This window comes from Podarcis erhardii (genome assembly GCF_964252035.2).
Source record: "Podarcis erhardii genome assembly, chromosome: 8".
NCBI lineage: Eukaryota > Metazoa > Chordata > Lepidosauria > Squamata > Lacertidae > Podarcis > Podarcis erhardii.
The window spans coordinates 68170227-68197916 of NC_138499.1; the positions used below are offsets into that span (position 1 = coordinate 68170227).

The window sequence follows — 27690 nt, forward strand, 5'->3', positions numbered from 1 at the left end:
CAACCCTTTATCAATCAACCGAAAAACTTCCCTATTGTTTCCATGAAGCCCCTTGAGGTAGCGTGGCTCATAGGCATGGAGGTGTTTCAAATAAGATAATATTACAACAGGGTTATGAAAGATAATCTGAAATCACACTTTGATCCAAAGGGTTTGAGGAGTTTTCCATTTTTCCTCTGTGTTTGAGTATTACATTTAGGCCTATCTCTTCCCAACTGCAGTTGAAGTGGCAAATCTATGTCTGAGAATACTACTTCAGACTTCAGGTGAGGGCTCTCATGGCAGAATCAACCCCCCAACAAAACAAAAACCACATCCTTGTGCATAGAAAAATAGCATGTCAGGGAAAAGAATGGGCTAGAAACCTATTTCCTGACATTTTGTTTACTGTGTGCAGAGATTATTTTTACATTGGCACATTCACGTCCATGGTCTGAAGTGGTTCAGTCCAAAGACACAGGTTCCCCAACTCAGCTGCTGTTTGGCTCCTTGCTCTAACCCTGCAAAATATTTGCTTTCAATTACCACTTTCCCTCAATCAGCCAGGTCACACTTTATTTGGCAGCACCGTGGAACAGGTTGCTTTCAAGGCGAACGGGTGTTGTACCACGCTCAACAGTATCTCCTTTCTATAAGGTCTCTGGCTGCTGCTTCCAGAACATAATATTTGCCTAAAATTCTTGCTGGGGCAATGTGTTCTCTGAGCAGCCAAGTTAACTCTGTTGACACCGTTTCCTATCCAGAATGCCTTAGTCTGACCTGGTACTTGGATGAGATTGTTTGAAAGAAATATGTGCTGAAAAAGGCAGGAATTAGACACGAAGGCGTCATTAGGCATAAATATCGTGCTTTTAGTAGCAATTTGAAATTCGTTCCAAAATTAACTTGGAGTTTTTATGAACACCTGACTTCACTGAATTCCTTCTTTATACACCACCAGGATGAACCTGGCAATGTTTCTGATACTCAACCTTCTTTTTTCTTTCTTTATTCACCTAATAAAACCCTTTGATTTTCTTCCCACTGCCAGAAGCACTATAATGAACATTTCATGAAGTTGCCTCCACCTCCCAGCCTTTATCATCCCATCAGGTTAAATCGGGTGCCAAAACTGAACTGTTCTGTGGCTTCAGTTCAATTGCACTTAACAGGTCATAATATATAGAAATTTGCATCTGCAAATACTACATTGCCTGTACATGAGTGTTTATATCGGGAGCTTCTGGAAATAAAAAAATAAAATAAAAATCTCTTGGAGATTTATTAGGATCAGATATCCCACTTCTGTGTCAGTCCCATTAATAGTTGTGGTTCAGTTACTTGATCTGAGTGATGATAACAAGTACTTCAGAATGCCATTCCCAGCCAAACTAACGTCATGAATCTTGATATATAAGCACCAATACAGAGTAGACATGTTTTCCCTGACAGCAACCCACGTGCAACTATACCGATGCCTCAACATATCAACTTTTTTTAGCATCAGGGCATGAGACATCACCTGAGTAAATGCCCTGGGGCTGCTGAAAGCCAACATTCCTCTTTCAGATTCCTCCCCATATTTCTTGTGACATTTGTTCCGATGTACATACTGATAGGATACAAAATCAAAGGATACCAGATAAACTTGTCAAGGATCTACATAACCTTCGTGGAGTTTCTAAGGGGTTTATAAAACTTTTCTGTTTCAAATTTCCCGACAGCCTCCTACGTGTGTACCATATGGGTTCTTAAAAACCCTCATTTATGTTATGAAATTCCTCTAGCTGCTGTTCTCCTGCAGCACCATAGCACAAAGCAAGACAAAGAGTAGCACAAGGCGTCACAAAAGGAAGACACACCACACATACTGCGTCATGACTCTGCCTTCAGCAGAGAACCAGTCTTTTCACCTTGTCGTGTGTTGTTCAGGATCAACAGAACTTCCGGGATGACAACCACAGCACAAAAGGTTGGGTACCACAGATCCACCTCACTTAATTCCAGCTCTGCTGATGACTTTAAACTTGGTGACTCATATGTCACTATGTGAAGTGAGGTATTTGGAAACCTCTGGGTAGAACACTTCCACCAGGCAGACGGCCTTCTCGGTAGTGGCACCCGCCCTGTGGAATGCCCTCCCACCAGATGTCAAAGAGAAGAACAACTACCTGACTTTTAGAAGACATCTGAAGACAGCCCTGCTTAGGGAAGCTTTTAATGTTTAACAGACCACTGTATTTTAATACTTTGTTGGAAGCCGCCCAGGGTGGCTAGGGAGACCCAGCCAGATGGGCGGGGTATAAATAATAAATTGTTGTTGTTGTTGTTGTTGTTGTTGTTGTTGTTATCAGCTCAAGGATTTCTGCTTGTCAGGTGGAACCATTTCCCCTCTTCTCTTGGAGTCAATATTGTGCTAGCATAACAATTTAGTTGAATCCGGCCCTTTGTGTTTGAGGTAGCTTCCGATAATAAGAAAACTCTGTCTATGGTGTATGAGCTGCAATGGCTTCAGTTCTGCAGGAACCATCAACGGGTGAATATGATGATTTGAGTCAGAATTCCTCTATTTATCACCAGAAGGCACCATTCTAACAACCACGCCAGAATGTTTACTGCTAATACAATGCAAGCTGCAATTAAAATCACATTAAAAACACTACAAAGGGCCATTTTACACATGCGTGTTGATCACTTCTTTCATTACTCAGGTCATGGCTATTAGACCTAATAGCTATATAAAACCTGCAGGTTCAAAGACAAGATAACTCTGAGTATCAATTGCTAGGGAGGGGGAAACTTCTTCATGGCTTATTTCTGGATTTCCCAGAGTCGCTACTGTAGGAAGCAGGATGCCAGAGTCTGATCTACCAGAACTCACTTACGTTCCCATATTCACTTTGTAAAGACAACACTTTTCAGTGCAAACAGTCACTGCATTGGTTAAAGGAGTCGTTGAGGGCTGAACCTATCAAGTTATGAATTATGCACAAATGGATCAATCAAGCCTTAGTGAGCCATTTCCGAACAAGAGGCCACCTGTCAGGGACTGGGCAGAGGAGGAATGGTGGAGATGGCCTCCCCATTCTGACCCTTCCAGGGAGGAGGAAGAGGAAGACAGTATAGACTTACAACAGGGGTTTGCAGGAGGTAGCAGCTCAGAGGGGGAAAGTTGGGAAATTATGGCAGAGGAGCAGGCAAAGCTGGAGCAGCAGGCTGACTGACACGTTGTCATTAGAAAGCACTCCAGACCCACCATCTCCCAGAACCCGGCAAGCCTTAAAAGTAGGAGAGCAAAGAGCTTGAAGGCAGAGGGCACTTAGCAGCACCCATAGAGGAGGTGATGAGGATGAAGAATGAGGAAGTGGGAGAGATGGGGGGTGGAGAGTCACTCAAGACAACGCCATTATCCAAGAGGCTGGGTTCTATAGCCTCTCTCTGTAAACTTTGAAATAAAAAAGGATTGTAAGAAACTTTTCCTTGTCTTTGCAACTTCCTGGGCAAACAGCCGGGAGCCGCTGACAGCATCCTGATACCACCTGAAGACTTGATATTTCTCTATAGCTTGAGCACTCTTTTCAGTTCTGGGAAACTGCTTCTAGCCAAATCACAGAGCTGAGGAAGATGGAAGTTAACTACAGTGGTGCCTCGCAAGACGAAACTAATCCGTTCCGCGAGTCTCTTCGTCTTGCGGTTTTTTCGTCTTGCGAAGCACGGCTATTAGCGGCTTAGAGGCTATTAACGGCTTAGCGGCTTAGCGGCTTTAAGAAAAAGGAAACAAACTCGCAAGAACTCACAAGACGTTTCATCTTGCGAAGCAAGCCCATAGGGAAATTCGTCTTGCGGAACGACTCAAAAAACGGAAAACTCTTTCGTCTTGCGCGTTTTTCGTCTTGCGAGGCATTCGTCTTGCGAGGTACCACTGTATTCCCTTTATTTCCAAAGTTCAGCCTGGTAATACTGTTGCATCCATTGTCAAAACTGCACACACCCTCCCCAAACACGAGGGATGTATCAGAAAACCGGGAGGGGGGGGACACATCCCAAGATTTGAAACCTATTCGTAATTTTTAAACAAAGAAACAAGCACAGCCTAAGCAAGAAGAGACCTCAACACAGTCCACTGACTATATGGTTAGCAATAATAAATAAATAAATAGTGCCTTGATGATACATGTCTCTTAAGTGCAATCCAGTTTGGAATAAGCCTTGGAGCTTTCAGTAGTTCTATAGAAAAACCACTGTTTCCCCTCCCTGTAGAGTGAATGATGATATTCTAACTGACAATTGCACTCAGAACAACAGTAAATACTGGGCCTAACATGACAGGCAGTCGCAGTGAAAGAAAGAGACAAACCCAGCTGTAATGAATTACAGCGAGTTCATTTCAATGTTTGTTCAAGAAAATCTGAATTATAGCCTGGTTTTACTTAATATGCATGTTTAACAAATCCAGCTGTGGTTTATGAGCTTGAGCCAATGATTATTTTCATGGACAGTTAGACTGATCTTGGATTCCTTTAAAATACAGTCCGGTTAGGCAAGTTTAATTTCATGTCTGTACCCCCGTTTAATTTCAGAAGGAAGCACAAAGTACATTACAATGGTATGCTAAAACAATTACAATTACAACTAAAATGGCAAATCTAACAATATGGAAAAATACTGAGGAATAAAAGTGCTTTAATATTCTCCTTGGAAGTTGATAGTCATGGTGTTAAGGGAACCCAGAGATATGCTGCTGGGAGGCTGCCCTCAAAACATTTACTGATAAAAGTTCATTTTGCTGTGAATGAAATGTTCAAGGTCTGGATCATAAGGTATGAATTCTTAGGGTTATTTTAACCATTACTTTTCGCAACACAAGTATTAATTGCCATGCTTGGGAAAGCATGGGCATTATAATTTTGGGGATCTGATATATCCCCTTTCACTACTGGATATTTTTTTTAAATTAAAAAAACAAACTCTGGTACCTGGAGAAAGGGGGGAAAGACTTTATTTTACAACAAAAGTGGTAAAACCAATGTGTCAGGAGATAGAATTCTTTCAAGAAACAGGTGTAGGTGTGTGTGATGAATTCAGTGGATATTACAGGCTTCTAAACAAGATGGTAAATGCACAGATTATTTTCAGGGAGCCCCAGTTGAAATAAGATGGTGTGCACAGAGTGTTTGTCGATTTCAGCAGCTCATAAAGTCAACTGTGTGAGATGACCTCATTCATATAGACAATCTGAATGTCCTTATGCAAAAGAAGCTGAGAAAAATGAATTTTGGCTAATTTTAACACAGGCACTTCCAGTCTATTCTGACTCATCTTGTTCTTTGAATGACTCTGATGTATAACACAATACAATACAGTACAGTGGTATCTTGGGTTACAGACGCTTCAGGTTACAGACTCCGCTAACCCAGAAATAGTACCTCGGGTTAAGAACTTCGCTTCAGGATAAGAACAGAAATTGCGCGGCGGCAGCAGGAGGCCCCATTCAGAGGTGGAACATGGCCCCTTTCAGACTAAAACACTACTTATGCTTTCCACTGTGTCACGATCTTGCCCATTTGGACTTCTTTAGACACACATCTGTGCAACTAACAGCATTGTTTACCCAGAAGGACTGAAATCTTGAGCAGGCTTTTCCAGATACAGCCTTTTGCCACGTAATATTTACCGAAATAAATCAGACTTAGAATTCATGGTTCACAGTAACATTAGGTGCAACCCGTTAAAGTTTAGCACTTTTATGGCTCCTTGACTGCACATATGCATCTCTTTGTCTCTTGTTTAAATCTGTGGGACTTTATCCCAAATTGACGCTGTTCAAATAACAGCAGATCTGACCAATTTACAACCTAAATGTTGATTAAAATGTATTTGCATCCTGCAATGGATTCATTTTGATACCCCAAAACAGCTTGTATACGTATGCTTCCTATGGTTTCATTCACTTACACAACACATTGGTTTCCCATTAGGTTATCACTATTTTAAAACGGTGCTTGCAAGGTAATCTAGATTATATGGGGAAACCTTGGCCTGAAAGACTGAAAGGAAATATTTCACAAGATGCTGTCCTGCTGCTGCCCAGACTCCCTTGGCCCTTATTGAATTACATGTGTTTACTCCAGCCAGGCGTTATCCAACAAGGAAGTGGGGCTGTTTAAGGATAATGCTTTTGCAAAGCCCCTGAATGCAGCAGTGAAAAGTCTTAAAGTTAGATGAACTAGTTAATAAGTCAATGAGTATAGAGAAATGACTAGGATTGTGAGCTGTGCACTATGAAGTCTGTGGTTCAAATCCTGTCTCGGCTAGAGGCTGACTATGAAGACAATACACTATTGTCTAAGCTCCATGGTCAATATGGAGATAATAGTGCAGGCCTCACTTACAGGGATGTTGTATTGATCACTGAGATAATGCACACTGAACACTTTGAATGTTCTGTAGAAATTATGATTATTACTTATGAATTGAAGCAGTTCCGTTCCAGTCATATTAGCTGTTATGTACTGAGTTGAATAGGATCCAAAATGCAGCAGTCTGATTGGTCCTAGAACAATGCAGCAGTATGATTGGTCTGCAGGAGCCACCCAATCCAGCTCCAGGTGGAAGTGAATCCACAACCTGATTGGCCTACAGGAGAATCCCGGAATTAGCCAATCACGTGCAGCCCATTGTGTAAATAGTGTATATAAAGCAGATATTGTGGGGGAACTTCCATTCCTCCTCACCACTATGAGCTGAATAAAGAGCATGAAATCCACTCTCGACTCCGAGTATATTTCATTAGCAATGGACTTAGGGACCAGTTTGTGAAACTCCATTTTTTTCCTGTCACATTTCATCTCTGTGGCAATGAAGTAGATCCAAAAAAGGACTGAAAGGGTTGGGTTCATTTCTAATAATGGAACTGATTTAGTATTGAATGGTTTGTGTGGAAGAGGACACCCCCCTGCCACTAGTTAATAGCCAGGTTTTCCTATAACACTTAACTATGGTCTAATGGTTAATCTTCACTGTGGTTTGCAAAAACAAGCCAGCATCGTAAACTTGGGTTTGATATTAGTTTGTTTCTACCATAGTTAGAATGAATCGTAGTTTGTTTAGATGGAACTGCAAGCTACGGTTAATCTAAAATGGAAGTGAAAGCACCCAAACTGCCCTTGTGACTGCTCTGAAGGACTAGGGTGTTCGGGGGTTACCCAGGTTCACTCCTGCAATGCTAAACTATGGTTTAGTGTTACATCTAAAGTAGTTCAATATCTACACCCATGCCTATCCTGAAATAGCTTGTTACATGTGCAGCGTTCCTTTTATATTTTACAAAGAAAACCGTAACCTGCAGCAAAGGTGTTCAGGGAACTGAAAATGTAAAGTTCTACTGAATGAAAGTGCCAAATACCTTTAATTAAATATTAAGAAGTGCCACTTTGTTTTTTGTTTTTTTAATATATCATGGCACACAGAATCTGCAGGGAGGTACTTTATATTACCGTAATTTACGTTCATAAAGCACTTTTCCAAACGACCAGAGTCTCAGAAATAAATTCTGACATTTTGTTAGAAACAGGTTGTGCTGAAATAATAACTGAGAATAACGAGATTGGGATTTCTCCCCTATTTGTGGTTTCTAGAATGGGCATACTGTTACCCAAACATTAAGACAAAGCTGCATGTGCCATTATTATGGTGTGATTTTGCATTGCTCACAATGCTCAAAATTAGGAGCTTTTAAAAAATAAAAACAAAATCCAAACCTGAATGACTTGTTACAGTAAACAAGGGGTTGGATCCAGGGCTGCCTGGAACAGAACTTCGCTAAAAATATAGATAGAGCCCTGGATGGAAAATTTCTCCCTTCTATCTGCAGGCCCCTGCGCCTTCCTAAACAGCTTTGAAGGGTTGAGATTGAACCCTCCAGAACGCTGGAGGTGGTGCTGGGAGTTGCAGCGTGGAAATCTCTGGCTATCCCCTCCCTTCCCTTCATCCCGTGAGGAGCCTCAGCTGGATCTGAGTCACTGTCACAAATGGAAGGAACCTTTCCCGTATCAGAAGATCTGGATCTAGCCCAAAACAACTTCCACTGAGCACAAAGGAGGGAAGGGGGGGAAAGCACATTAGGCTCTTAAATAGCTGGGCTCACCTTTTCATTCCATTTGCTGAACAGCACATCCTTTTTGTCCGAGAACGTCTGCATCCTGAAAAGGTTTCCCGATCTATCTCTCCGCAGGTAGCCACCGACTCTAAGGAGCTTATGAGGGACCTCATTTCTGCGGATGAGGTCTGTGATGGTAGAAGTCTTCAGTTTTTCTACCAAACAGCCAAGGAGTTGCTGGACTCCCAGGACCAATTGCTCAAGCCCATCTAACCTTTTGGCTTGTTGCTCGGCGCTTCTGTTCATGTCGGCAAGCTTCTTGTCAATTTCTAGGCATAATGTTGTGACATCAGAACCATTCGGCTTCTCAGGTGTTATGGCGGACGGTCGGAGTCCAGAGTCCCTTCCTTTTTCCTTTAAGAGCGCCATGTTCTTTTCCATACAGCAGATTTCCTGCGAAAAGTAATCCAACTTCTGAAGGACATTGTCTTGCCCAGACAACAACCTGCTTATTTTCTGATCCAAGGAAGCAATATCCAGCCCACTCATTTGTTCAGGGGGGCTGACATCCTTGCTTGAAATTTGGGGAGCAGGTGAGTCTTCCTCTTCACTAGAAGGTCGCTGGTTTTGTAAAGCATTCGGGTCAAATATTTTGGCCAAGGAGTTTACCACTGACTTTTTGTTGGAGGCGGTCATTCTGCCTATTTACACAGACGCATAGATGATATCAATGAAAATAGCATATTCAGAGGGCTTGGCAGCCAGTTTCCTGAGGGACATAAGCCTGGTGTTTGTCAGAAAATCAGGCTCAATCCACTTAGAGTTCTGCAAGTTAGGTATCGAAGAAGAGCAGTCCACTCTCGACTTTTTTTTTAGAAAGCGCAGTAAAATAATGAAGTTCCAGGCAGACATTTGCTGAGCATCTAAATGCACTTGCCGTCAGTGACGTCAGTCTTTGGGGAGGGCAGAAGAACTATTTGCACCCAAGTGGAAATGGACACCATAAAGGCTACAAGACATCTGAGAAGTCCAGGGATGCCAAAGACCCTTTGGCAGCAGCAACACGGCTGCTTGTGAAAGATATGAATCTGGTATCCAATTGGATCCCTGAGCTGAACAAAATAAGAGCCGCACTAAAGGGGAAGCTAAATTTGGGTGCTTGGAATTTTTACAGCTTAATGCTAATTGTTTGGATTAGAGTGCCAGTTGCTTTGCAGAAATTCTTTGTACACAGATTTATTTATTTTTAATAATGCTGTGCACAGATAGTTTAGAAAATTTATAACTCTGCTAGAGGTGCATTAGTTTCCCCCTCCCCCCTACTGACAACAACCAAGTTAACATAGTAGGAAAACATTATTTGCTATTATTTTCTATCCCGGCTGCTAGCAAAGTAAAGAATTGCACAGGACATAATTTGCAACAAACATAATTATTGTATAATGGCAGCAGTTGCAGGAATCGTTTTGGTTCCTCCTACTTAAGCAGCTGGCATTCTTTCATAGTTTTAGCCATGATGAGAAAGGGAGGGTATGGCTTTTTAAAAAGCAGCCATTCTCCCCACAACCATAGTTTAAATCTGTCAATATAAAATAACCACGTTCATCTACACAAATCATTTCCGTGCCCTGTATAACCCAAAAGGTAAATATAGAAACTCAAGCGATGACTTGCCTGGGCTCTGGTCCAAAACTCTGTGCATCCTCTGAGGTGCACATAAATCTCCTGGGTGAGTCGCCTTCCCCTTAACTACAAATAGATTCTCCTGATATTGAAATGAATGGGGAGGCCATTATGTGCACAGAAACTTTGAACATGTATATTGGAACTTGCATGCGTGCGTATGCACATGTGGCCATGCGCAAACACACGCAGAGAGCATTGAACAAGCCAAGTTTGAGAAGTTGTTTGCGGGCCCATGAAGTAGCAACAAAAACAACGCAACAAGATCTTGGAACTAAATGGGCCACAACTTTATTGATTACAGATGACAGTAGGCTTAGGCTTAGGCACTGGGCATGTATAATCCATTCCGACTACTGGGTGATTATTCACAAGGGTTGGTTCTGGGTTAATGGTGTCTTCAAGACACAGGTCAACTACAGTGACCCCCCCCCCACCGAATGGAAGTCCTTTGGCCATCAGCCCCTCACCCCCCATCTGGACCTTTGGACAGAACTTCAACCTAGACCCCTTTATCAGCGTGTCCAGAGATTTTTACATATCCCTCTCACCCCAATGCCTTTTTTGAGTCACAGTCGTAACAGTTGCTATGTGGAAGGCAAAACTTCCTATTTATATGAAAACAAATTCTAAACAAATATAAAATAAAAGCTAAAACCAGCAGCTGCGTAAATGCAAAAAATAAAATAAAAATCCCAAAACTCACTATACCCCCAAAGCCAAACAGAGATTGCATTTCTCAGCAATCATCATCATCATCAAAGCAAAACTGCTGGCACCTAAATGTTTACAGTGTTTTAGCCTATATTATCACAATAGGTGGGGAAGGGTGTGGTTCCCCAGAGCCCTGCTGAAGAATATACTTCTTTCTGTTTTTCAAGGGTTACCAAATTACTAAAAAACAAAAGCCTTCCTTTTGTTCTGCTGATGGTGCCAATGACTGACAATAAAATGCCAGGGATGGAGGCATCAGTCTTTTTGAGATACATCTCCATTACTACCACATAACAAGTTCTGCCCTCACACAGCCCAGGATTAAGATCCCTTTTGTACAGAATAGACATTTGCAAGATTTAACGCACCAAACGTAGCTGGGAATGCTTCCCCGACACTGATTTAAACGGCTTTGATTTAAAAGCAGGAAACCGAAAAGGAGGGAGGGGTGGAATCCAGAGGTTAGGGATCTCTATTTCATGGAAAGAATAATACAAAAGGCATCCCTGAAAATGCCACAGGAGCCAGAAGCAGGGAAGCTCCAGCGAGGAAGAGTTATGTTTTAAAACACTCGGGGATTTCCAAACTGCGTCTGCTAAAAGAATAGCTAAACCCTCTTGACACTTGGACATCTGCAAAAAACAACAACACACACACAGAAAAACCCACCACCTCCCTGTTATCCGCAAAGCACCAGGAGAGGTGTTTGCACCAACACAATTCTACAGAAACATTCCTCTCTGAGGCATTTGAGGAGCTCACAAAGGATTATCAGTGAAAAAGGGTCGCACATAATTCTAACACAATCTCCCCTCCAGCCACCCCCATCCCAAGTTAAACAACGGAGGCCAAAGGTTGGTCGTATGTCAATGGACATAAGGAAAGCCAGCTACTGAGGTAGACTCTACAGTACAGTCCTTCTGAAAGGCAGATTTCAATGGGAACATGATAGAAAACCAAGAAAGTGAAGGCATTTGATTTTGCATTACTGTATTTTAATATTGTGTCGGAAGCAGCCCAGAGTGGCTGGGGAAACCCAGCCAGATGGGCGAGGTATAAATTAATTATTATTGTTGTTGTTGTTGTTGTTGTTGTTGTTGTTGTTATTTGCATCCATGTTCTCACTGGAGACGTGGGTGACGCTGTGGTCTAAGCCACTGAGCCTAGGACTTGCCGATCAGAAGGTCAGCGGTTCGAATCCACGCAATGGGGTGATTTCCCGTTGCTCGGTCCCAGCTCCTGCCAACCTAGCAGTTCGAAAGCACGCCAGTGCAAGTAGATAAATAGGTACCACTGCAGCGGGAAGGTAAACGGCATTTCCGTGCGCTGCTCTAGTTTCGCCAGAAGCGGCTTAGTCATGCTGGCCACACGACCCAGAAAAACTGTCTCCGGACAAACATCGGCTCCCTCGGCCAGTAAAGCGAGATGAGCGCAGCAACCCCAGAGCCCTCTGCAACTGGACTTAACTGTCAGGGGTCCTTTACCTTTATGTCTGAACTCACTGAAATATCTGCAGTCTTCAAAGGCAGCCCCACATCAATGCACTGTGGTAATATACCACAGCATCTATGGGAAAAATAATAATAATAATAATAATTTATTATTTGTACCCCACCCATCTGGCTGGGTTTCCCCAGCCACTCTGGGCGGCTTCCAACAGAGATAAAAAATACACTAAAATGTCACATATTAAAAACTTCCCTGAACAGGGCTGCCTTCAGATGTCTTCTGAATGTCAGGTAGTTGTCCATCGCCTTGACATCCGATGGGAGGGCATTCCACAGGGCGGGCGCCACCACCGAGAAGGCCCTCTGCCTGGTTCCCTGCAACTTGGCCTCTCGCAGTGAGGGAACCGCCAGAAGGCCCTCGGAGCTGGACCTCAGTGTCCGGGCAGAACGATGGGGGAGGAGACGCTCCTTCAGATATACTGGACCGAGGCCATTTAGGGCTTTAAAGGTCAGCACCAACACTTTGAATTGTGCTCGGAAACGTACTGGGAGCCAATGTAGGTCTTTCAAGACCGGTGTTATATGGTCTCGGCGGCCGCTCCCAGTCACCAGTCTAGCTGCCGCATTCTGTATTAGTTGTAGTTTCCGGGTCACCTTCAAAGGTAGCCCCACGTAGAGCGCATTGCAGTAGTCCAAGCGGGAGATAACCAGAGCATGTACCACTCTGGCGAGACAGTCCGCAGGCAGATAGGGTCTCAGCCTACGTACCAGATGGAGCTGGTAAACAGCTGCCCTGGATACAGATTTGACCTGTGCCTCCATGGACAGCTGTGAGTCCAAAATGACTCCCAGGCTGCGCACCTGGTCCTTCAGGGGCACAGTTACCCCATTCAGGACCAGGGAATCCTCCACACCTGCCCGCCTCCTGTCCCCCAAAAACAGTACTTCTGTCTTGTCAGGATTCAACCTCAATCTGTTAGCCGCCATCCATCCTCCAACCGCCTCCAGACACTCACACAGGACCTTTACCGCCTTCACTGGTTCTGATTTAAAAGAGAGGTAGAGCTGGGTATCATCTGCATACTGATGAACACCCAGCCCAAACCTCCTGATGATCTCTCCCAGCGGCTGCATGTAGATGTTGAAAAGCATGGGGGAGAGGACAGAACCCTGAGGCACCCCACAAGTGAGCGGCCAGGGGTCTGAACACTCATCCCCCACCACCACTTTCTGAACACGGCCCAGGAGGAAGGAGCGGAACCACTGTATGACAGTGCCCCCAGCTCCCAGCCCCTCAAGACGGTCCAGAAGGATGTCATGGTCGATGGTATCAAACGCCGCTGAGAGATCCAGCAGAACTAGGAAACAGCTCTCACCTTTGTCCCTAGCCCGCCGGAGATCATCAACCAGTGCGACCAAGGCAGTTTCAGTCCCATGATGAGGCCTGAATCCCGACTGGAAGGGATCCAAATGGTCCGCTTCTTCCAGGCGTGCCTGGAGTTGTTCAGCAACCACTCGCTCAATCACCTTGCCCAAGAATGGGAGGTTTGAGACTGGGCGATAATTGGCCATCGTGGCCGCATCTAAAGATGGTTTTTTAAGAAGCGGTTTAATAACCGCCTCTTTCAGCGGGTCTGGGAAGGCTCCCTCACGGAGGGAAGCATTCACCACCCCACGAAGCCCATCGCCCAGTCCTTCCCGGCTAGCTTTTATAAGCCAGGATGGGCAAGGATCCAGGAGACAGGTGGTTGGCTTCACTCGTCCAAGCAGCCTGTCCACATCCTCGGAGGTAACAGATTGAAATTGATCCCACACAACTTGACCAGACAGGACTCTAGCACTCTCCCGCCCCGGCCCTGCTCCCACGGTGGAGTCTACTTCTTCCCGAATCTGAGCGATTTTATCTGCAAAAAAATTTGCAAAATCATTGCAGGAGAACATGTGGCCCGTACTGGGCCCAGATGTTACAGGTGGTTCCGCTAAATTGCGAACCACCTGAAAGAGTCTCCTGCTGCTGTTTTCTGCAGATGCAATAGAGGCGGTGAAGAAAGTCTTCTTCGCCGTCGCTATCGCCACTTGGTAGGCTCGACGTTGAGCTCTAACCCGTGTCCGGTCAGATTCAGAATGAGTTATCCGCCACCGGCGCTCTAGCCGTCTCAACGATTGTTTCATTGCCCTCAGATCCGTGGAAAACCACGGGGCTCTCCGGGCTTCATGCAATCGGAGAGGGCGCTTCGGAGCCAAACAGTCAATAGCCCTGGTTAACTCCACATTCCAGCGGGCCACCAGGGAATCGGCTGAAAGGCCATCAACATGGGATAAAGCATCCCCAACCACTCTCTGGAAACCATTTGGATCCATTAAGTGGCGGGGGCGGACCATCCGAATCGGTCCCACCTCCCTGCAGAGGGGATGGGTCGCGGAGAAGTCCAGTTGCACCAGGAAGTGATCTGACCATGGCACTTCTTTCGTTTCGCTTTTACTTAGTGTCAGATCACCAACATCCGTAGAAGTAAACACCAGGTCCAAGGCATGTCCGCGGCTATGGGTTGGGCCACACTTATTCAGGGACAGCCCCATGGAGGCCACAACCATGACAAAGCTTCACAGGATCTCATTGTAATGCATTCCCAGGTTCATCTCTTTCATCAAACAAACTTCTTGCTTGTTGCAAATCCCTATAAATGCCATTGATTGAATGCTGTCTTCAGTTTGTATTATGAGAAAGAGAAAACTGGAGTTCCTTTTCCCAAAGAGCCTTGGTTACGTATTGCACTCCTGCGTTGACCTAGCATCTCTCACCAGAGTGCTTATTTGTTGAAGGCTCAGACTGAGCATCTTATAATTTATGGCAGCTGCTGGCATTGAACATGACAGGTACTCGAACAGAAATATTGTAGCAGTGGCCGAGTCCAGTCCTGGCTTTTTCTGGCTTTGGGCCACTTATAGGGATATACAATCATTCACAAGCGACTATCACTACTCCATTTTATCACCAATAAATCAGAAGTCATTGCATATCACCATTCTCCAAAGCTTAATCTTCTTGTTAAGTTGTGGGTTGACATAGCCGACGACACAGCGATTTCTCCAACTAGCTCTTTATTTCGTAAGCTGGAATAGAACTGACTGCAAACAGCTCAGCCGGCCTGCTTTTATAGGCAGCCGGCTGTCAACATTGTAACAACAACAGCCCAGAGTTCCCGCCTAAAATAACTGACGCGGACCTGAGGGAAAACTATCTACAGACCTGATTGAAAACTATATACAGTATCCCCCTGCTGGCCCAGGGTGAAACTTCACTACATAACACCCCTCCCCACCGAGATAAGGCGTTAGTTACAATCGTAATGGTTTCCTTATATACAGCACTACGCGTAATGGTTCAATTAGGCACAAAAGCATATTGGTTACATTTCCCATACTTAGACCAACAGTGATACATGTCCAACAACATAGTCCTTTAAATAAGTTGGGCGCTTGGGAACTCTGCCAGACCGCCGGGGACTGGTAGCCAAGTCCGGAGGGCCACACAGTTCTTGCTGAGGCTGTGGTGCGACCCTAGGTGGCGTTGGAACCAAATCCCCTGGATCCGCTGCTGTGGGTGGAGCCTCCGCAAGTGGAGTGGTCTGAGTCTGTGGTAAGTCTGGCAGACCCTCTGAAGCGGCTTGGTTCGGCTCCACGCTGGCAGTTTGCGAGGGAGGTGTAGGTGGGGCCTCGCCATCTGTACGTGTCTCTTCTGGAGCCGCAAGCGCAGTTGGGGGCACCTCGGTAGTGTCCAAGTCCCCAACCCTGCGCCTAAGCTGGTCTATGTGCCGTCGCCACAAGCGTCCGTCTTCGAGTGCCACCTGGTACGAGCGAGGTCCCGTGACTCCCACTACTGTGGCTGGCACCCAAGGAATGTCCCCCACATAGTTCCGGGCAAAGACCTGGTTTCCTGGGACAAATGACCGTGGCGCGTTGGCACAGCCTGGGGGTTCAGCCACAGCAAAGTCCGGGTGTAGCCGGTCGAGTGGTGACCTGAGGCGGCGGCCCATAAGCAGTTCAGCAGGACTCCTCCCTGTGGCCGCATGAGGGGTGATGTGTTGCACGAACAAGTATTCGGCGACCCGCTCATGCCAGTCTCCCCGGTCCAGGCGCGCCAGTGCCTCTTTTGTCGAGCGCACCATTCTTTCCGCTTGCCCGTTGCTGGATGGATGAAAGGGTGCCGTTAGGGCATGGCGGATGCCCAGTCCCAAAAGATACCGCTCAAACGTGCCTGACGTGAACTGTGGTCCGTTGTCAGAGACAAGGACATCAGGACACCCATGCGTTGCAAACAGGCCTCGCAGCACCCGGATGACAGCTTCGGTAGTGGTGGAGGGCATCAGGGCGACCTCCAGCCATTTGGAATAGGCGTCCACCACTACCATAAAGGTCCGGCCGTGAAAGGGGCCAGCCAGATCGATGTGCACCCTCGACCAGGGTGTCTTTGGCGTCTCCCAGGTGTGTCCCTTAGCTGCCGGTGGTGCAGGCCTCGACTCTTGGCACGCTTGACAGGCGGACACCCAGGCAGTGATGGCATCGTCCATATTAGGCCACCAGACATAACACCGAGCCAACGCCTTCATTTTGACAATTCCCGGGTGGCCAACGTGCAGAGCCTCCAGGACGCGCTGACGGAGTCCCTGGGGAATCACGACGCGGTCTCCCCACAGCAGACAGCCGCGATGAGCTGAGAGTTCATGTTGTCTGGTTGCGAAGGGCTGGAACTCTGATGCAAAAGGCCCTTGTGGCCACCCCCTCCACACCCAGTTGAGCACCCGGCTGATGGTGCGATCCTGGGCAGACGCGGAGGCCACAGTGGCAGCTGATACAGGCGCTGCCGGAAGATCCTCAATCAGAAGGAGCGATGAAGCTGGAGCCGGGTCTTCCACAAATGCTGGAAGAGGGCAACGGCTGAGGGCGTCGGCATGGCCCATCGATTTCCCCGGGCGATGGATGAGCCGGTAGTGGTAGGCAGCCAGGAAAACAGTCCATCGCAGCATGCGTGGCGAGAGGACCGGTGGAGTTGGACGATCACCGGCGAGGAGGCCCAGGAGTGGCTTGTGGTCAGTGATGAGGTCAAAAGTCCTGCCATAGAGGTATTCATGGAACCTCTTCACTCCAGCCACAAGTGCCAATGCCTCCTTGTCGAGCTGGCTGTAATTCCGTTCCGTCAGAGATAGTGTCCTGGAAAAGTAGGCGAGTGGTGCTTCTCTTCCATCTGGAAAACGGTGACTAAGGACAGCACCGATGCCAAAAGGTGAGGCGTCGCAGGCAAGGACCAGCGGCCTGGATTCACTGTACTGTACCAGCACACTGTCTGATGAAAGGAGAGCCTTAACCGCATTGAAGGCCGCCGTCTCCCGATGACCCCAGGCCCAAGGCGTCTTTGTACTAAGGAGTCGGTGAAGAGGCTCAGCCACTGTGGCTTTGTGGGGCAGGAACATGTTATAAAAGTTCAGCAGCCCCAGGAATGCCTGCAACTCCGTCTTGTTCTTTGGGGTGGGGGCCTGCTGGATAGCGCGGATCTTGGATGTGGTCGGGTGAAGGCCGGAGGCATCGATAAGATAGCCCAGGAACTCTACCTGTGGAACGGCGATCTGGCACTTCTCCCTCTTTACCTTGAGCCCGGCCTCTTGGAACCTGGTCAGCACGGCACGGAGGCGCTCGAACAGCTGCTGGTGTGAGTCTGCAGACACCAAGACGTCATCAAAATATGGTACCACGCCCGGAAGCCCTTGCAGGAGACGCTCCATAAGGCTTTGGAAGATGCCAGGAGCCACACTCACCCCGAACTGCAACCGGCGGCAACGGAATGCCCCCCGGTGGGTGACGATCGTCTGGGCTTCAGCAGTGGCATCATCGACTGGCAGTTGTTGATAGGCTTGGGCAAGGTCCAGCTTAGCGAAGACCTTACCCTCACCCAGGGAATGCAGCAGGTGTTGGACAACAGGCACCGGATAAGCGTGCTGCTGAAGTGCCTTGTTGATCGTGCACTTGTAGTCAGCGCAGATTCTCACCGACCCATCTGGCTTGACAGGCGTGACGATGGGGGTTTCCCACTTGGCGTGGTCAACCGGCTCCAAAACTCCTTGGGCGATCAGTTTGTCCAGTTGTTCGTCCACCTTAGCCTTGAGAGCAAAGGGAACCCGGCGTGGCTTTAGCTTGATGGGGGCGACTTGTGGATCAAGGCTAAAGGAGATGGGCGTACCTGTATATTGCCCCAAGGTGCCGTCAAAAACCTCGGCAAAGTCTTTGACCAGACCCTCAGTCTCTGCGTTAGAGATGCAGTTGATGCCGGTGACTTCCAGGCCGAGGGCATCAAACCAGTCTAGCCCTAGGAGGCTTGGCCGCTGACCTTCGACCACCACCAACCGGAGCAGGCCCGAAAAATCCTTGAAGGCAATCCGGAACCGGCCAACGCCTACCACGGGAATGTCGTTTCCCTGGTAGTCTCTCAGGTGTACGCGGTGAAAGTCGAGTTGCCTTTTGGACACTCTGGGTACCAGTCTTTTGATGGTGCTCCACGACACGATGGACAGGGCAGACCCGGTGTCGATCTCCATGTCACATGGAGCTCCTTCAATGAGCACCGTGACGTTCAGCTTGCGTCGCGTAGGCGAGTCGGTCTGGCCAATCGTGGTTCCAGACGGGCAGCGGCAGTTGGTGAGAGCGAAACAACTTTCCTTGGCAGACTGGAGGGAAGGCTTGGACTTGCGAGTCGATGAAGGGGGGGTGTCAGATGGAGCCGATCGGCAGACCTTAGCGATGTGGCCCCTTCTGGAACACTTCCTACAGATGGCGTCTCTGAATCGACACTTGGCACGGGAATGGTTGCCTCCGCAGCCGGCACATTCCGGTTGGCCCTTGGAATTCTGTTGGAACTTCCTGTGCTCCCGCTTTGTCTGGTGCACGTCATCGCCTTCACTGGAGGATGCCTCATCACTGCTGGCCTCTTCATGATGCACCGGAACTGGCTCCCTAGCAAGACGCGGGCTGCTGCACTTGCGGATCTCCTGGGCGGAGCGTTCAGCAGCTTCTGAGGCCACAGCCTCCTCAATGGCTTTCTGCAGCGTGAGGTCTGGCTTGGCGAGGAGACGCCGTTGCAGATGGATGTCCCGGACCCCGCAGACGATTCGATCCATCAGGGCATCGTCTAAGTCTCGGAACTCACAGTGCATTGCAGCCTGTCGCAGGGCGGTGGTGTAGTTGTTGATTGACTCCCCCTCTGCCTGGTTCCGGTGGTAGAACGCATGGCGGGCAGCAATCTTGGACGGCTTTGGTGCGTAGTGGTTGCGGAGCTTCTCTTGGATCGTGTCCCATGGTGTTGCCTGGACTGCTTCGGGCGCAACCAATGCTCGGGCCGTCTCAAACACCCCAGGCCCACAGAGGCTGAGGAATAGGCCCCGCTTCCGATCCTTTGATACTGCTGTCAGCTCGTTGGCTTGGAGGTAGCAGTCGAACCGAGCGAGGTAGGAATCCCATGATTCAGAGGCTGGCGCAAACGGCGGTAGAGGCACAAGTGAAGCCATGATTCCGATGCCGGCGTGAAGGGCGATGGATGGAACACAGTGCTCTAGCCAGAACAGTCAGCTCTGAATTGGTTCTGTCCAGTGATTTCGCTCAGTGATTCAGCTCAGTGATTCAGCTCAGTTCAGAGGCTGGCCGCATCAGGCTGTGCTCTGATGTCCATCAATCCCATCCTCGTCGCCAGTGTTAAGTTGTGGGTTGACATAGCCGACGACACAGCGATTTCTCCAACTAGCTCTTTATTTCGTAAGCTGGAATAGAACTGACTGCAAACAGCTCAGCCGGCCTGCTTTTATAGGCAGCCGGCTGTCAACATTGTAACAACAACAGCCCAGAGTTCCCGCCTAAAATAACTGACGCGGACCTGAGGGAAAACTATCTACAGACCTGATTGAAAACTATATACAGTATCCCCCTGCTGGCCCAGGGTGAAACTTCACTACATAACACTTCTCACTTTCCCCTGTTACTTTAGATGGTTTATTCTTTTTCTTATTTCCTTAATTCCTGGTAAAAAGGTATCCAAGCCCTTGTAAAAATGCCAGCACCTGCCTTGCATGAGTACACTGTGGGATAAATCAGCCCCATATATAACCAGCATGCCTAGCTCTAGTGAAAGCATGCAGGGCTTAAAACCATAGAGTAAACCATTTTCCTAGATTTAGCTAGGCCATTTTGTATCTACAAAATGGTGACATTTGCATCTCTACATATAAATTAGGATATACATTTTTTATGCAAATATGTGCCCTATTTTGTTACTTTTTGGTGATGCACTTCCTCTTTAGGGGTGAGGCATATATAACCATTTTAACCAAACTTAACAGTTGCCCAGCTATGCTTGCTGATTCTGGACCTGACTACACACCAGAACACAGCCAGCACATACCCAGCACTCCCTAGCAATGGGCTCCACAAGGGGAGGTCAGTAGCAGTGGATAAGCTTTCTTTCAGGCCCTAGGGGTCCCACTGATGAAATCCTGACCAGTTCCTGAGAAAGCCCAGAGTTCCTTGAAACATTTTGGAAAACCACAATAGTAAAAGAACTACCTTATCTAAAAACAGAGTGAAGTTCAGAGGTGAATACAGATCAGGAATGGTAAACACAGGAACTCACTATAAGGCTAAATCTACACAGCTATTAAAAAACCGCTCTGAATACGCTCTGCAAAAAAAACCATTGTAAAGCTCAGAATTGAAAAAATAATTGAGTTGCGGTTTCAGCTCTGCAGCGCCCTCTGGTGTCACGGTGTTGTAATGCATTCATAACACCGCATTTTGACTGAGTCCTAACTCTTAGGATCCAACTGTACCAAAACCTTTGCTCAGACTATATATATATACACACACACACACACACACACACACACACACACATATATATATACAATCTGAACCTGTGGATTTCAACTGCGTTTGGGGATCTCTCATTACAAGACTTAAACCAATCGCATAATACTCAAAAAGTAAGTGACATGCTGCGTCTTCTAATGATATATGGATGCGGTGTGAATAGGGCCATCTCGAAAGCTTGTCTGGAACTCCATTCAGCTCCCTTCTGGTCTCCCCAAAGGAATTGGCAATGTTTAGAGCACACACAGAGAGACAGTTCTGGCCCAATGGTCAATGAGGCAGAGATAGGGAATTTATAGCATCAGTATGGCCTCCGGGCACAATGACTCTACCACCTGTTAATCAATTATGAATCCTGACCTCCCTTACTAAAAGCTAACTGGCCACGAGTGTTCTGCAAATCCCCTTGGTGATAAATCATTACAAGACACCTAATGTTCAATTACCATCACATGTCGGCTCAGCCTTTTGTTAAAATTCTCCCTGTCGTGCAAGAGCAGAAAACAGGGACCACTTTGCCTATACAGTGGTACCTCTGGTTACGTAATTAATTCGTTCCGGAGGTCCGTTCTTAACCTGGAACTGTTCTAAACCTGAAGCACCACTTTAGCTAATGGGGCCTCCTGCTGCCACTGCGCCTCCGGAGCACGATTTCTGTTCTTATCCTGAAGCAAAGTTCTTAACCTGAAGCACTATTTCTGGGTTAGTGGAGTCTGTAACCTGAAGTGTATGAAACCCGAGGTACCACTGTAGTTGTGGCTCATTAAAATTAGTATGTCCTTCCCCAGGATTCACAAGACCTCTACTGACTAATTTTTTCCTCAGAAAGCCAAATACAATTGCTGCGTGTTAAAAGACGTGCAAAGACAACTTCTCTTCCTGAAGGCACTTCTCTTCTTTCACCTTTCTCGGTGCTTGTTTGAAAAATACTATTTTTTCTCAAACAGGTTCCAGTCTATTGAAAAAGCTTGATTCATAAATGTTAGGATTAAGGGTAGAAGCACATCAATTTCCTAGTCCAAATGAAGCACAGCCTAAACATTTGCCTGCTTTTCTCCCTTGTGTTATTATCATTTCCTTCCCTTGCCTTCCCTCCTTGATTTCTGTGCCTTCCCTCTAGTGTTGACAGGGATTTGTCTTACACTGTTGGGGGATGACTGGCCTCATTGACCCCTCTAATTCCTTGCAGCTTTATGTTTTCTGTGATTTAACCTGGAAGACTGTAGCCAATGATATATATGTTATTTCTGTAAAAGCGGATTCTCAATAGGTCTGTATTACCAAATTTGCATTGGGTTCTTTACATCCTCAGCATTGATCACTAACTGTTGGATACATTTTGTTCAATCAAGTGGGAGTTAGGTACTATTTGGTCGTTCATGTTCGTGTGTCTGTCTGTCTGTCTGTCTGTCTATCTATCTATCTATCTATCTTCTATCTATCTATCATCTATCTATCTATCTATCATCTATCTATCTATCATCTATCTATCTATCTATCTATCTATCTATCATCTATTTATCTATCTACAGTGGTACCTCGGGTTAAGAACTTAATTCGTTCCGGAGGTCTGTTCTTAACCTGAAACTGTTCTTAACCTGAAGCACCACTTTAGCTAATGGGGCCTCCTGCCGCAGCTGCGCGATTTCTGTTCTCATCCTGAAGCAAAGTTCTTAACCTGAGGTACTGTTTCTGGATTAGCGGAGTCTGTAACCTGAAGCATCTGTAACCTGAATCGTTTGTAACCCGAGGTACGCCTGTATCTATCTCAGCAGTTACTTTATATATTCAACCATTGATTTATGGATTGATTTATGGCAGCAATCATAACTCAAGGTTTGTACAATCTCTAAGTGAGCCACATCTTCATACTAAATTAGTTAAAACATGTCTCACTTACAGATACTGGGTGAAACGTAACAGGGAGCCCAAATGTTTGAGTTGTACAAAACGACTATTTATAATCCTGTCCTCTTTTTTTCTCAGGGCCACCACCCTAAATATTTCCCACAATTACTCAGAGCCAAGATGACACATAGACATCTTTGGACCTGCATTTTCTTTTATACCAAAAAATGCATGTTGTTTCAGCTTTTTGGGGGAGGGAGAGTTGCAATAATTTTACAATGGGGGATTCCCCCACTCGCCCCACCCCCAAGGAAACAGTAGCTTTGGAAAGGGGTACCTTCTCTGCATTGCAGAGGGGTGGGGGATAGTTAAATTCCCCCTCCAGTGCCAGTTCTGATTCCTTCAATTATCAGCCCCTCCTCCTCTGATGCAATTTGCATATAAAAATAAATAAATAAATCCTCACACATTAAATGCAAAGATGCTTGAACAACCAGGGATGGAAAGCAGTGTTATACTACTGAGAAGAATTCACTCTGGCCGACCAGAGGTCTCTCGCGAAACTAGCCTAACAGATACCAATGAAACTCTTTGTGAATTACAGGCGAAGAATGGAGGACCAGGAATTTAATGAGAAGTTTTATGTACAGTTATAATTGATGGTGACTACTATCCCCCTGCTGCTTGTTAGCTCTCTTGTAGTCCCCATTGTCCGTTATCTCTGGCCCCATCTGAAGATTCCTGCATGAGTTTAGCAGCCCTTGCCGTCGTGTTTCTCTTTCTCTTTCCTTTTTTAATACCACTCTGTTGAAAAGAAGAAGAAAAAGCTGGATTTCTCAAGTCAGAGAAATATGATGTGATAAATTATCCCCTAATAGTGCACAAGCCTCGTTCCAAGAAGCCAGTTTGAAGGAAAATTCCTGATGTTCTGAGGCGAAAGCCAGAGGTGTCATAACTCCGAAGACGGCGAATGAAAGAGGTACTGTCTCCAGGTGCAGTCGGAGCTGTACCTCATTTCATGTTACGGAGACTGCTTCAAATCTTTGGTTGCTCTCCAAAGCTGTTCTGGCAGCTCCCATCCTGCATTTAAAAATTTATAAACCACAAAAGGCCTTTTCTTAAAAGAAAGTTAATTCTGGATGGATAGCCTGAAAAGACTTTAAAAGGGACAGCAGTCAGAAGCAGTTATGTGGAAAATTGGATGTGAGTAATGGCTTCTCACTCTGTCGGAATCAACTAAAAATATAGCAAATGCGATTTCCATGGGAAGGAAAGTTATACTGATCAAAATTTTGCGTAAGGATGGTCAGGTCGGAGCTTTCAGATTGTTCCTTCAGTTGGGATCTTAACTCCTTCATAAAGTATTAAAATTGCACTACACTGGTGAATATTCTTACCGTTTCCTTTGTTCATTAAAACTGGGGTACTGTCCAAATGACCTTCTTTAGATGTGCAGTTAGAACATCATTTTAGTGAATGACCAGCATTTTGTAAGACACTTGGAGGTGGAATCTGGGGATGTAGCCTTCTTAGACTTTACCAACTGGTGGGGTCTGCATTGCTCCCGGACAGGAGGAAGGAAGTCAAATGGCACCGAGGATGATTCAGAGAAAGAGTTTATTCTGCTTTCTGGATAGAAGAAGGCACTTATGTGGTCAGTCCACAGCAAGTCCAAAGAAATCAGAAATTTCATACAGTATATATATCCTCCAGGCACCCTCTTCCCCCTTCCCCAGGAATCCAACCACGTCAGCTTATACACACAAGTTGACATCACAGATGTTCCTGCTCCGGTACTCTTAACCATAAAAGGGTTTTCCTGTTCCTGTACTCTTGACCATAAAAGGGTGTTCCTGTTCCTCTTATCCTGTATACTCTTATCTTGGAGCAAGAGGTCACCAACTCTAAGAGCCCTCCTGACTCTGTTCCCAGGTCTCTTGTCAGACCTGATAAGGTCTGTGTGTCTTTGTGGTCAGGATGTAAGATAAGACCCAGATGTGCCATCCCTGTTCCACTTTGGAATGGACAAGGCCATTCGTTAGGTGTCACGGACTGATAAAGGAGAGAGCTTTGTTTATACAGTGGTGCCTCGCAAGACGAAATTAATCCGTTCCGTGAGTCTCTTCGTCTAGCGGTTTCTTCGTCTTGCGAAGCAAGCCCATTGACGGATTAGCACTATTAGCGGCTTAGCGGCTTTTAGCGGCTTTTAGCGGCTTATCGGCTTAGCGGATCAGCTGATAAGTGGCTTAGCGGCTTAGAAAAAGGGGGGGGAAACCCCGCAGGAACTCGCAAGACATTTTCGTCTTGCGAAGCAAGCCCATAGGGAAATTCGTTTTGCGAAGCGCCTCCAAAACGGAAAACCCTTTCGTCTAGCGGGTTTTCCGTCTTGCGAGGCGTTCGTCTTGCGGGGCACCACTGTACAGCTGTGTTCTTGTTATGCATTTGCTCAAGAGCTCAAGTTAATGGTTTTTAGCTAATGCACCCTTGGAGAAGGAAAAATGGATTTTGGGGCCCGTTTCAGACTGATTTTAGATTTGGGAAACCCATTCCTTCAGGGAAGTTATTTATCCTTGGATCAAAGGTAGATTGGATTCTGAGAGTGGGGAAAGCTCTCAACTAATTAGAGGTCTTTGGCTCTCCTTTGATTGTGTAAACAGCATCATGATCATGGGAAAATTTGCTCCAAGCATGCACCCACATTGAGAATATGCTCAGACAGTGATTAACTGCTACACACTACTAAAACATCCTTGGATGTAAACCAAATTATTATTTGAATAATATTCTCATTCAACAGCCTTGAAAGCTTCCTTGGTACTCTCTAGTAATGGGTACAATCCAGCCAAAATTGAGCACATTTAAGTTCAACTACTTCAATGGGAAAATAATGCATGTTCTGCATATTTCCATTGTAATCAATGGGCATCAGCGGTGCTTAATGTCTGAATCATACCTCATTGATCAATCGCACTGCGGGAGCCATGATTTGCCAGTACAATTACATAACAGCATTGGTAGTAGGTCCCTGCGTAATACCTCTTCAGTGGCATTTATACCTAGGAGAATGATAATAGCATTCTGACTTTGGCATGGGTGGAATCTACACACATATAAAAAGCACTGTGAAAATGATTTTTTAAAAAAGTTTAAAAAAACACATTGAATTTTGCATAGCTCACTGCCGCCGCCTAGTGTCATATTTGTATATTGCACTTTAGAACACATTTAAAACATTTTATTTGCAGCTGTATAGCTCAGTCCATGGTCTTGTATTCAGCGCTAGTCAGAATCATCAATATACACACTAATACATTTCATAGGGTTGTGGCTCACAGCAGTTCAGAATATTATCTTCAAGGCAAATCAGGTGAGGTCCATTATCAATGATTAAGGAATTCAGTAATAATTCCAAAACCAGTATAGGTTGGGCAACCTAGTCAGAGGGGCAGCTTATAAATAAAGTAGTAGTAGTAGTAGTAGTAGTCATAGCAATAATAATAATAATAATAATAATAATAATAATAATAATAAAACAACAACAACAACAGTAGTAGTAGTAGTCTGAAGTGTAAGAGCAATGAGCAGGAATACAGTTGGCTGGTCACTTTTTTGGCTAAATTTGGCATCAGAGCAGAGTTGGGAGGGGAAGATTTTCAGAGGACGATAGAAAAAACAGAGTGTGTGTGTGTGCAAAGGGTGGCAGAGAGAGAGAGAGAGAGAGAGAGAGAGAGAGAGCGCAGCCCAGTTCAATTTTTGGCTCCAGCCACACCCATCACTGGCTTCAGCTTCACTCACTGCCACAGATTAAGCTGAGGGAATGTGGTGCTTAAATTTTAGAGCTCCTGACCTAGATCTGTTTCCACCATCTTCTCTTATTGTTGCTGCTAACTCTATCCTAGACATGTGTGTCTGTGTGTGTTTTTAATAGATTTAAGCTATTTGAGATTAAACATTGTGAAAGTAAGTTAACAGAAATTGTCTTCTGCAGCCAACTTTGCCCTTTACATAAACATTGCTTCTCTTCCATCACCTCTGACTTAATAACCCCAATAACTGAAGAAGTCTTAAAAAGATTTCATTTGAATGAAAAGTAATTTTTGCATCGTTTTCCTGTCGGAGTAAATATCATGTTCCCAAACTTATGCACCATGTCACATCACCTGTATGCAACAACTGGGGGTGAGGGGGAGAAATTATCACTGTAGGAATTTGCTTTCCTATCCTTATGTGGAAATTTGTTGCTCTTTGACGGTGTTGGGAATGTTTTGAGAACTACAACTTCTTTGTAAATCAATAAGGAAACAACAGAAGAAAAAGGATTCGTGAAAAATCCAGTAACCCCTGTTCAGCAGATACAAGAGTATATATATACAACATAGAAATCATGTCCTCCCTTCCACGATTTAGGAATGTCTGCAAGCAAACAAATGTTTCTGGAAAATCATATAAAGAAGTTGCAAAATATACAAGCAAACTTCTTGGTGATTACAAGGCGAGTGCACATTGCTCCAATCTGAACTAAGAATTTCTTCTTCGTCATCATATTATGATGATGTTGCTGTTGTTGTTACTACTACTGCTACTACTAATGTGGCATCATCTATGTAAATGGCAATGAACAAACAGGCTTGATAGCAGCCTATCCCTAGGTTTTACTATCTGACTGAAGAAATATTGTCTCTATAATTCATTTCAAGGTGCAAAGCAAGCTTTTGCGTATATAATTTCTGCATTGATTCTTAGATTCCTTCTAAGAAGCTCAAGGTGGTGTATACGATTCAACCCATTCCCATTTAGGTTAGGCTAAAATACAGTGATTAGCCGAAGGTCATGCAGTGAATTTCATGGGGATTAGATTGTGTCGGGATTTGAAGCCTTGTGTCCCAAGTTCTAGTCCAACATGTGGAACCACTTCAAGTGTTTTAATGTAGGGTTGTAATTTTTTAATTGATTTTATTGTTTATTGTTTTGAAAACTGCTTTGAGGGTGTTGTTGTTGTTGCTGTTGTTTACA

At 45.6% G+C, this 27690-nt stretch overlaps 1 protein-coding gene across 2 annotated transcripts in view; it reads right to left on the reverse strand.

Moving 5' to 3' along the window:
* MYLK4 (myosin light chain kinase family member 4) overlaps positions 1–27690 on the reverse strand; it is a 98016-nt gene that overhangs the window by 23694 nt on the left and 46632 nt on the right. Inside the window, exon 1 of one of the 2 annotated variants that reach the window (XM_081873038.1) lies at positions 8126–8980. The exons of the other annotated variant lie outside the window; for it this stretch is intronic. Coding sequence (XP_081729164.1) covers positions 8126–8773 — 648 coding nt within the window. The 5' untranslated portion in view covers positions 8774–8980. Of the gene's footprint in view, positions 1–8125; positions 8981–27690 lie in introns of those variants that run through there. 2 annotated transcript variants of the gene reach the window in all.